At 50.2% G+C, this 12,081-nt stretch overlaps 1 protein-coding gene across 3 annotated transcripts in view; it reads right to left on the reverse strand.

Moving 5' to 3' along the window:
- robo3 (roundabout, axon guidance receptor, homolog 3 (Drosophila)) overlaps positions 1-12,081 on the reverse strand; it is a 149,010-nt gene that overhangs the window by 113,085 nt on the left and 23,844 nt on the right. For all 3 annotated transcript variants that reach the window (XM_056285342.1, XM_056285341.1, XM_056285343.1), the window contains exon 2: positions 8,346-8,672. In XM_056285342.1, coding sequence (XP_056141317.1) covers positions 8,346-8,672 — 327 coding nt within the window. The remainder of the gene's footprint in view (positions 1-8,345; positions 8,673-12,081) is intronic.

Here is a 12,081-nt window from a genome sequence, read left to right on the forward strand (position 1 = left end):
AACCCCAGTCGCAGAGTCCCACCCAAACCACATTTTCTGTATCTGGATTAAATCTAGATGTTGTTGTTAGATTGCAGCGTGGCGTTAGCTGTGTCAGCTCGATCCAATCCTGCTGGCCTTGAACGCACAAAAACTCATCAAGACTCTGGTATTCCTCGTCCGACTCTCGTCAAGGGACTGTGAAAAGGAATTTATAAATGTGGAATGCTCACGGTCATCAGCAGATACTGATCACAATGCACGCCAGTTAGATTTACCTTGTCGGTCCTCTGAGGGGCTGTTGGTACCTGGACTGTGGATCTGCATGACTATTCTTTGGAAATCTGTGCAGAAAAAACTTAAACGGGGGCATCCGGGTAGCGTGGCGGTCTACTCCGTTGCCTACCCGCACAGGGATCGCCGGCTCGAATCCCCGTGTTACCTCCGGCTTGGTCAGGAGTCCCTACAGATACAATTGGCTGTGTCTGCAGGTGGGAAGCCGAATGTGGGTATGTGCCCTGGTCGCTGCACTAGCACCTCCTCTGGTCAGCGCAGGGGGGAACGGGAACTGGGGGGGGATAGCGTGATCCTCCCACGTGCTACATCTCCCTGGTGAAACTCCTCACTGTCAGGTGAAAAGAAGCAGCTGGTGACTCCACATGTATGGGAGGAGGCATGTGGTAGTCTGCAGCCCTCCCCGGATCAGCAGAGGGGGTGGAGCAGCGAGCAGGACGGCTTGGAAGAGTGGGGTATTTGGCCAAGTACAATTGGGGGAAAAAGCCGGATAAAAAAAAACTTGAACAAGACCTCCTCCACTAGGGGCTATTTTGCTCCTAACAACAATAGTTAATAACAGGGCAGGAGGAAAGCCAGCCTGGAGCAACCTAAGGAGGTCTCGACCTGTGGAAGCGGGAAAAGAGGGGGTACTTCATCTGCTTTATCAGACCCCCCAACACACACACACACACACACACACACAAACCAAATCCAAAATCCTTTTCCCATTTCCAAATCCATAAACCCTGAAATCCATTTTTCTGCCTGCTGCCTGGTGTTTCAGTGATCATGTTTGACAGGTGTGTGTGTGTGTGTGTGTGTGTGTGTGTGTGTGTGTGTGTGTGTGTGTGTGTGTGTGTGTGTGTGTGGTTGGAAAGAGGAAGACAACTGGTGACTGCTTTTCAGCTGTTTCGCAAATGCTGGTACCTAGGATTACTGGGTGAGAAAGTTGGCCGAGACCACTGCTGAGAACGACCACAACCACCGACCGACCCACACACACACACACACACACACACACACACACACACACACACACACACACACACACACACACACACACAAGCCGAGTCAAAGGAAGAAGTGAGTTTTGGCAGATCCCCCACTCATTGGCGCATTCTCTGAATTCCACGAGGCATCTGCCATGTTGAACCTTAAAGGCCTGACCTCTAAACCACCTTCAAGGTTTAGGGGGTGGGGGGGGATGTGGGAGGGCGAGGATACAAAAACCCCTTAAAGGTAGCCTCGGCTGATTTTATTTGAAATGTCCCCCCGATCCCACCCCTCTGCTTCAGACGCCCTGGTCCCTGTTGTGGCGGTGAATATTCATGAGCCATAAAAGCCGACGGGGGGGACGGAGCGCGTCATAAACCCGTCAGGGCGTAAAACACTCAGCAAAGCAGGTGGGAGCCCCAGCAAGTCACTCTGAATGTCAAACCCCTACCCCGGGGTCTGGCCGTGTCTGGCTGAAAAAGAGACGCCCTTTTCTCCCAGGTGTTACTCCACAGCCCTCGCTTTCCGCACCGACCGAGCTCAAAGTCCGAGGAACGGACAGGAAGTATTTCCCCAACCGCTGGGGATTCTGTTTCTTATACTGTGTAGTAGTACTGGGATGAAATTGGACATTAAATGGCAAACTAGACACAAACAGAGATACGGGGCGCTCCGGGTAGTGCGGAGGGCTATTCTGTTGCCTACCAACATGGGGATCGCCGATTCGAATCCCCGTGTTACCCCCGGCTTGGTCAGTTTGTCTCTGCAGACACAACTGGCCGAGTTTGCAGGTGGGAAGCCGGATGTGGGTATGTGTCCTGGTCGCTGCACTAGCGCCTCCTCTGGTTGGTCAGGGCGTCTGTTCAGGGGGGAGGGGGAACTGGGGGGAATAGCGTGATCGTCCCACGCGCTACGTCCCCCTGGGGAAACTCCTCACTGTCAGGTGAAAAGAAGCGGCTGGCGACTCCACATGTATATGGGAGGAGGCATGTGGTAGTCTGCAGCAGAGGGGGTGGAGCAGCGACCGGGACGGCTCGGAAGAGTGGGGGTAATTGGCCGGGTACAACTGGGGAGAAACGGGGGAAAAACCCACAACAAAAACAAAACACACACACACACACACTAAGTGAGCTCTTCATTAGGTGAGTGATCAAATGTATCTGTCAGTAAACGTTGTGTCCAGATGAACTGATTCAACTTTCCTTGAGTTTCTTACCTGGATTACTGAGCATGCCGTAGGTCAACAGTGGCCAATTTACATTCACAGGGACTTCACTACAGCAGGTAACAAGATTTCACACCACTGCATGTGGAATATGCACAAAATGTTATTTATTCTTTTACAACAGGCAATTTTGAGCCATTAAATGTTTCTTTGTTAAATATGAGACAATTTCAACATAACATTCTTTCACTTTGTGTTGATGCCAACTTAAAACCACTGTTATTTCAGCAAGATGCTCGCCCTCATTCTACCCCCCGGCACACACAGACCCTGGAGTGAGAGTCAATTATAGAAAACGTGAAAAAAACAGACGAGCAGTTGTAGAAAAACTCTCAGACGACAAAATGAGTGTCTTTTTGGGGCGTGATCGTGTGTCTTAATAACACACAGAGAGGCCCCGTGGAGTGACCTTCTGTCTGCTCATCCATACTGCTGTTCAAGTCCTCCTTCCCCGACCCTGCATGTCCCAGTCCAACCGACAGCACTGGAAACTGTGAGGGGTTAAAGCATCTGAACCCACTGCCCGTCCCGCTGTGCTGGCTCATGTCCCGCTACCAAATATACACTCACACACAACTCCCCCTGGGCCCGCCAACGCTTCCCAGGCACAGGCTGATGAAGTCCAAGATGAAACCATGCCACCATGTGCCATCTTGTGCCATAGTGATGCTGTACAACCCCCCCCCCTCCCCTGGCACCGCCGACTAGCCTTATGTGCCTGCAGTCTTATCGCCTGCTGGCACTGGACTGGCGCTGGCACACACCTTTATATGTTTTATATAATTTCATATAATCTCTCTGGAGCTGATGCTTCAAAAGCTGGAACGATAAGTGTGTGTCGGGGCTTAACAATTTACCGATCCCGAACTGACATCCTAACGTACATGTCATGTTGCACGACATGCAGTGTAAGGCAAACCGGGTCCATCGCTTGACGGAAAACAAAATCTAGCGACGTCTGTTTTTTTTGGGGGGGAGGGGGGCTTCCCCCCTTTTTCTCTCCAACTGTACCCGGCCAATTACCCCACTTCACCCCCTCTGCCGAGCCGGAGAGGGCTGCAGACTACCACACGCCTCCTCCCATACATGTGGAGTCACCAGCCGCTTCTTTTCACCTGACAGTGAGGAGTTTCACCAGGGGGATGTAGTGAGTGGGAGGATCACGCTATTCCCTTCCCTGTTCTCCCCTCTCTCCCGAACAGGCACCCCGACCGACCAGAAGAGGCGCTAGTGCAGTGACCAGGACACATACCCACATCCGGCTTCCCACCCACAGACACAGCCAATTGTGTCTGTGGGGACTCCCGACCAAGCCGGAGGTAACACGGGGATTCGAACCGGCGGTCCCCGTATTGGTAGGCAACGGAACAGACCGCCACGCCACTCGGACGCCCCCCGCAATGTCCTTTTTTTTTTTTTGCGACAACTCCTGAAGAAAAATATTCTAGCGAACCTGACCAATGAGTCTGACTTAATGACTTCTTCTTCTAAAACCATCTTCATCGTCGGCAGAGTGATACGTTCTTTACTAACGGAGCTTTGAAAGTTAAACGCTGCACATATCTACTGAAACTATGTAGCGCCTCTTTATTCTTTAATACTGTACTGCATATCACAAAAGACAAAAATATCCAACTGCTGACTTTTTTCCCAATATCATACAGCCCCAGTGTGTGTGTGTGTGTGTGTGTGTGTGTGTGTGTGTGTGTGTGTTTATCCGTGGAAGAGAGAAGGCAGATGCTGAAGATGCCATGTCCCTATAGGGCCACGGCATCGGGCAGGAAGGGAGCAACCGCCGGACAGACAAACGTAATACAGACGGGCCGAGCGGCTGCACGGCCTATCGGACTTAAAAGTCCCCGGTACCAGTAAGCCTTCGAGCAGAGTCAAGGAAGCTGGGGATAAAGAGTCCCATCCTCCAGGCTGTACACAAGACCCGGTAAAACATCGCAGGGCCTGTTTTGAGATCCTGTCACTGTTGGCTTACGGGGAAGCACTTCAATCATTCTCTAGCGACTTCTATCCCATCCCAAACAGGCTGGCAGAGGTAATGGGCGGCCCCCTTGGCTCGTGCCTTGGCGTAAAATCAAAATCACAACTGCACCGCTGTCAGAAATTAGTAACAGCACACGCTTTGAGACACGATAAGACGAATCAACGGGAGATCAGGATCACAACAACAAAAGCTCTGACCCACATCCCTCACCCTGTTCCTCTGCTCATGGTTATATATTGATCCCTCCCCCCCATTTTCTCCCCAGTTGTATCTGGCCAATCGCCTCACTATTCCGAGCCGTCCCGGTCTCTGCTCCACCCCCTCTGCCGACCCGGGGAGGGCTGCAGACTACCACATGCCTCCTCCCATACATGTGGAGACACCAGCTCCTTCTTTTCACCTGACAGTGAGGAGTTTCACCAGGGGGACGTAGCGCATGGGAGGATCATACTACCCCTCCCCCCTGAACAGGTGTCCCGACTGACCAGAGGAGGCGCTAGTGCAGTGACCAGGGCACACACCCACATCCGGCTTCCCACCCACAGACACGGCCAACTGTGTCTGTAGGGACGCCCGACCAAGCCGGAGGTAACACGGGGATTTGATCCGGTGATCCCTGTGTTGGTAGGCAACGGAAGAGACCACCACGATACCCGGACACCGCCTCGGATATCCTTTTGTCGTGAATTCCAAATGCCACACACAGCGTGGAAGCGCTACTGCTACCGGCGCAGTTGGCAAGCAGAGCAACAGCAAGCCGGAAGTGTGTTCTTCTTCCTGTTTGATGCTCCTAGCTGAACTGATCAACACTGAAAAGATCTCAGGTGTAAGAAGAAGAGGACGGAGAATGTTTTATTTGCTGTTTTCCTGTGGAAGTAGCCAGAGGAAATTGTGCATGACTATTAGGTTAGGGGCTGGAGCCTCTCAGAGAAAAACATGACGCCTACCCTAAGGTGTTTGACGGCAGTCTAGGATCTCACCAACCCCCCCCCCCCCTTCTCCTTACTGTGAGCAGCTCTCTTGCCCCTCACTCAGCTGGTTTGCGTTAGTGTGATGGGAAATTCCAAGAATGGCTGAGTTTTAAACATGGATACTACAGCGAGAGGCACGAATGTCAAGGCGAGGGCAAGTGATTAAAATTTTACCAGCTTTTCTTCAAGAGCTGCTGGTCGTTTGCTGTCAAGCATCATCTGACATGCACTGGTGTTAAGATGGTCATTCACTAACTTCAAATATGTGTTATGTTGCTGTAAATACTAACACAGCCGCCAGCCAACATTCTGTCGATCCATTCACCTATGATATGCTTGAAAAACACCCAACACATAAGCCATTTGATCCAATTTAAAACACAGCAGTGTTCATTATTTTCTTAGGCTATAACACAATTGGGGCATCTGGGTAGGACAGAGGTCTATTCCGTTGCCTACCAACACGGGGATCGCCGGTTCGAATCCCTGTATTACCTCCGACTTGGTCGGGCGTCCCTACAGACACAATTGGCCGTGACTGTCAGGTGAAAAGAAGCGGCTGGTGACTCCAAATGTATGTGGTAGTCTGCAGCCCTCCCCGGATCAGCAGAGGGGGTGGAGCAGCGACCAGGATGGCTAGGAAGAGTGGGGTCATTGGCCGGGTATAACTGGGGTGAAAGGGGGGGGAGGAGCCAAAAAAAAGAAAGAATTTAACACAGTCGAATCCCTAGAAGCAACTGTAAACTGGCCAAATACAATGTACCTCCAGCCATACAGCACATACATCCATATCCTCAAGTCACCTGTGCTCCAGTCAAAACGTGATTATACGTATAACAGCATTTTAATCGAGTAGCGAGTGGCCTGATTTAATAGCAAAAATTTAACTGGAGCCGTTCACATTTCATTAGAGTGAAACTGAAAACTAGAGCGACGTCTGTTCCACAACCCTGACAGGCCTTTGCAATATTTTAGGAGGCAAACATCTGCCAGCGAGAAGCTGCCAGCTCGCAGTGGCATTCTGCAGGCCATCCTTTCCCTTATCATGTCAGCCAACCGCCCCCTAGACAGGGCTCCAGTTTCTCTACCGTACGGATCAGAAGGTAACCGCTGTTATTATTTTACAAGAGCTGTCCTGAATCTACATTGATAGAATCAGGCTCAGAGATGTGGTCATGGAGCCTGACGGTCAGGGGTTGCACCTCCAGTGAAATCAGCTACATGTTGTCAATTTTAAGAGACCAGTAAGCCCTTTGGCACAGTCTCTTTCCCAGAGCTGCCTCCCGACCTGACAGAACCCACGGCTCTGCAGTTGAGTCCTCGGATGTGAAAGCACGGCTAACAATGTTGTCTATGAGATGGATCTGTATGTATAACTGATTTCAAACATCTCCAGTTACTGAGACTTCACACACCGTGCATAACTTGGTATTCTGCAGTTCAATACATCTGCAAGCATCAACCCCTCTCTCTCTCTCTGCCTTGACACAGACTACTGAATCACTCTGAAAGTAAAACTTTTGTCTCAGTTTATCTGAACTGCAACTTTAACCCTTCTACCTGTAGTAAAACACGATTACTATGCCTACTTCCACTTTTAGCTGAATACAAACATAAAAAAAAAATTGGTGCCTCAACAAATACAGATACAAATACAAATACTGGGCTCTCTGCACATCCCTAGCACGGCCACCCATATGGGGGGGGGGGGGGGGCTGCTGCTAGGGGGGACCCATGGAGGCCAGCAATAATCATGTTCATCCTAAATATAATCAGGAATCAGGAACACTTTGTCATTTCACTTCGTGCACGCGCTTACATGAAATGAAATGAAACGCCACTTCCCCCAGCCCACAGCAGTACAACACAAAGACAAACACACATCCGAAAACTACAAGAACACACATACCCAAACTAATACACATATATCAAAACTAAACAAAACAAACCACTGTCCAAGGGAACGAACACCAGCCAGGATGACTGTCGGAACCGCCGGTCTGCATGGGCTAGCAGTTAGCTTAGCCCGCCCCGCTTCCAGGCAGGGGCCGTGGTCCCCGGGCCCACCGGACGAAGCAGACCAAGCTCTCCCAGCCGATCCAGCACCAGCTCTCCCAGCCAGACATCCTCGACCGACACACCTCCCCGCACTTCTCACGACGACGTCAAAACCACCACAGGCAACGCCAGGTGAGGCCGTCGCTGGACCGTCCTCGGTGTTATCGGAACTGCCGGTCTGCATGGGCCAGCAGTTAGCTTAGCCTGCCCCGCTCTCCCAGCCAATCCAGCACCAGCTCTCCCAGCCATCAAACGAAGACAAAACTTAAGACGCAGATGTGGACAAAGACACTGCGTGTACAGCACTGGGTGAGGCCGCCGCAAATGCGAATTTGCGCAGCCATGGCTGTGCAATGGTAATGGCAATACTTGCCACTGAGTGTGAACTGGCTAAACAGATGGACTTGAAAGACATTATAAAGGACTTTGCATCCAGTAAGACAAGGAAGATGGATGTATAGAGACAAAGATGAAGCCATAAGGTAAGCAACTGCATTTTTTTTCTCAGAAATGTGTGGTGTAAGTGTAGCAGATCTGTACTGACCTTGGTGTGTTGAAGTGTGTCAAAGAGTCCTATTATGGTGCGTGTGTGTGTGCCTAGATACCATTACTGTGTAAGTCTCTCTCGCTTACTACATGAGAGGGACTTATTGAAGGGAAAAAAACAACATGTGTTTTATGTGTTCAGTAGGAGAGAGAGAGAGCATGTGTATGTGTTGATATGAGTAAAGCAGATTCTTTGGGGGTGCATTCACTGGACCTTTTCAGGGGCCCGGCCATTTCTGTGAGTGGGCCTGATCCCTAGTGTATGTTGTTGCCAAAATTAGCTAAATATATCAACACTTACTTGCTACTTCCAGCGATGCGTTGCGACTGACCGCCTCACCCAGGTAGTTGCGTGCCACACACACGTAAACACCTTCGTCAGGTTTGCTTCGTCTCCCGTGCACGATTCGCAGGAAGAAGAGGGAGCCGCTGGGTAGCAGCATGCGGTGGGACCGGGGGTCTTCTCTGTCCGTCTCCACACGCTCTCCATCTTTGTACCACTCCACCATGGGAGAGGGCCTGCCCTCTGCCTTACAGTTGAGGGTGGCTGGCTCACCTTTGGACACGATCAGATCGGACGGGTGCTCCACAACCCGAGGAGCAGCATCCTCCAACCTTGGCCGGGACCCTGTTTGGAAAAAGTCCAAAAACAGGGAAGGAGAGAAAGGGTTACTTCATATTTTTTTTAAACTTTCGCAGTCATCAAAAGTGAACCGTTTCTTCTTCTTTTTTTTTCTCCCCAATTACCGCACTCTTCCGAGCCGTCCTGGTCTCTGCTCCCCCCCCTCTGTCAATCCAGGGAGGGCTGCAGACTACCACATGCCTCCTCCCATACATGTGGAGTCGCCAGCCGCTTCTTTTCACCTGACAGTGAGGAGTTTCACCAGGGGGGGGCATAACTCATGGAAGGATCACGCTATTCCCCTCGATTCCCCCTCTCCAAACAAGCACCCCGACCGACCAGAGGAGGCGCTAGTGCAGCGACCAGGACACATACCCACATTCAGCTTCCCACCCGCAGACACCGCCAATAGTGTCTGTAGGGATACCCGACCAAGCCCTGGGTAACACGGGGATTCAAACCAGCGATCCCCGTGTTGGTAGGCAATGGAATAGCCCGCCACGCCACCCTGAAGCCCCAAAAGTGAACCATTTCTGATTGCATATAGAGCTTCTTCGAGTATATGTTGGTGCTGCATAAAAAGAACATATTTTAAAATAGGAGTTCTGAAGGGTACTAAAAGTACTCAAAGTTGTGCACCGAGGAAGGTTCTGATTGTTGGAAAATAACTTCTGCACCTCAAGCACTGTATACAAGGACATGAAAAGTGAAATGGAAAAGCATCCATTCATTCATTCATTCATTCATTCAAGAATCAATTCAAGAAGAATCTCATTTTCAAAGGGCACAATGAATAATAAAAACATGATATTGGTTAAATTTGTTTTATGCAAGATAAAAATGGGCTCAATGTTGATCTTCCAGGTTAATGCGGAAGTGATAGCAAGAAGAGGGAGACAGGTTGAACACTTAATTCAACTACATACAATGAGATGGGCTTAAGTCTACATGGAGCCAGAGACGACCACATCCATCTGCTGAAGCATTATCAGCTGCAAAATTAATGTTGTACAAAGTTGCTTCCACGTACGATTTCTAAAACAGGGCAGTTCAGGCGTCTGGGTGGCATGGCGGTCTATTTCGTTGCCTACCAACACGGGGATCGGCGGTTCAAATCCCCTTTTACCTCCCGCTTGGTCGGGCGTCCCTACAAACACAATTGGCCGTGTCTGCGGGTGGGAAGCCGGATGTGGGTGTGTGTTATGGTCGCTGCACTAGCGCCTCCTCTGGTCGGTCGGGGTGCCTGTTCGAGGGGGGAAGGGGAACTTGGGGGGGGGGGTTAGTGTGATCCTCCCACGCGCTACGTCCCCCTGGAAAAGCTCCTCACTGCCAGGTGAAAAGAAGCGGCTGGTGACTCCACATGTATGGGAGGAGGCATGTGGTAGTCTGCAGCCCTCCCCGGATCAGCAGAGGGGGTGGAGCAGCAACCGGGATGGCTCGGAAGAGGGGGGTATTTGGCCGGATACAATTGGGGAGAAAAAGGGGGAGATATCAGCAGTTTACTATCAAGACCTTCACTGGGGTATACATGTGTATAATAACTGATAGGCAGGAGCGATGGGTAGATGGAGTGCTCTTGTGCCCACGTGGGAAGAGTAAGGACTTGGCCCTCTACGCAGAGAACATCAAAATCCTCTGCCTCCTCTTCTTCTTGTTTGAACATAAAAGCCTATGCAACAGAAGAGGCAAGTGGGCGGTACAACCTATAGAAATATTGCGGGGAAGCGCACACATTTGATTTCCCTCTCTGCAAACCTCCTGAGTGGGTATGTCAACGGCTGCAGAAAAGCGCACAATTTTATCACCGCCGCCGCGGCTCTGTGAAATAAGCACGTAATCTCATTGCTTGACAGATACATTCAAGAGGACGAGTGGAATTACACGCTCTATATTCAGCGTCTATCAAACCCAACCGAATTCCCTCGCAACGGAGGAGACGCGCGAGATATATGAAATGTGGTGGAGCCATGCTAATGAGAGACCCTCGGGGAAGTAGTTAGTTTTATCCGCTGAAATATTCAGCGGTCTCAAATAGGTAGAAGTACCAAAACCCACAACTTAAATTCATCCAACCAAGAACAACGCGTTTTACCGTCTATGCGCAACGCCTTCGAGATTCTGTCTCTCCAGCCGAGGTGAAATATTGCCTCTACACAAATTGAAAGTGTGAGGTTTGTATAAACCATGCGGAGAGCGCTCGTAACGTATGGCTGTCCTGGATTTATTCCACACTCATTGAAATGCATGAAGGCTGTCAAGAGTTTTTTGTTCTGAGGGGCAGACAGGAAAGACAGAAATAAATGAAGACGGAGAGACAGAAGAGTTGGGGGCGAGCTTCATTCCCACTGGGTTTTTTTCCCCCCAAGCAATAAATTGCCTTTTTCTTTTCCCCTCTCCCCCCTTTCTGTCCTTCCTCCAATCTGAGTGATAGTGTGTTGGCAGGACTATTATGTATCATTAGCAATAACACAAACTAAAGCACCGCCGCATGAAAGAGTAATTTCCCCCAGGAGAGTCTTTTAAACAATTACACTATGAGGGACATCTCGCTGATGTTTGTCAGAATAACAGGATTTTTTTCCCGGTTTCTGATCGTTACTACTTTCTTTATTTCTGCAATTGCATTTTCTTTCCTTACAAGTGGCAACAGGCGTGGGCGCAAGTCCATGAATACTGGGATGGCATCCAGCGCTTCACCCGTGCCCCCGTCCACAGGGTTAATGGTTGTGTCAGGAAGGGCATCCCACGTAAAATTCTGCCAAATCAGTATGCGGATGGACAAGACCACACCGGATCAGTCGAGACCCGGGTTAACGGTGGCCACCATTGGTGCTGTGCCCCCACAGGGCACCGATGGAAACTACACAATACGCCGTGGTGACCCCTGAGAAACAGGGAACAAGCCCAAAGAAGAAGAAGAAGATTTTCCTTCCTCACACCCAGTTAGAAGACGCTGCTGTTTATTACTTTCCCCGTACATTTGATATCCCCAGCCATATTCAAACCGAGACGGAGGATTTCGAGACATCTCTTTCCATGTAAAGTGCAATGTGAAGTATATGGAGGTGTATGTGTGTGTGTGGGGGGAGGTGAGGCTGGGGGTCACGTCTGACAGGTGAACATTCTTCCCTGACATGGAGAAATCCTCGGCGTTTTGGGAGAATCATCAACTCTGCAGCGAAGAAGAAGCGCTTCTCAGCGATACCGAATACAGGGTTGCTTCCGGCGGCCCGGCACTCGATGCAATTACATCATCTAGATACAGAAGCGGGAAGCTCTGGATGGGAGGAAATGGGGATGCGGGCTTTGAAGCTTCCAATTCTGTTTTTTATTTCATTGACGCTTGGACCTAACTTTATCTGAGAGCTTCTGTAAGACCTTGAACACATACTAACAGAACCTAAATGATGTTCAA

The sequence above is a fragment of the Lampris incognitus genome, chromosome 8 (assembly GCF_029633865.1).
Source record: "Lampris incognitus isolate fLamInc1 chromosome 8, fLamInc1.hap2, whole genome shotgun sequence".
Taxonomy (NCBI): domain Eukaryota; kingdom Metazoa; phylum Chordata; class Actinopteri; order Lampriformes; family Lampridae; genus Lampris; species Lampris incognitus.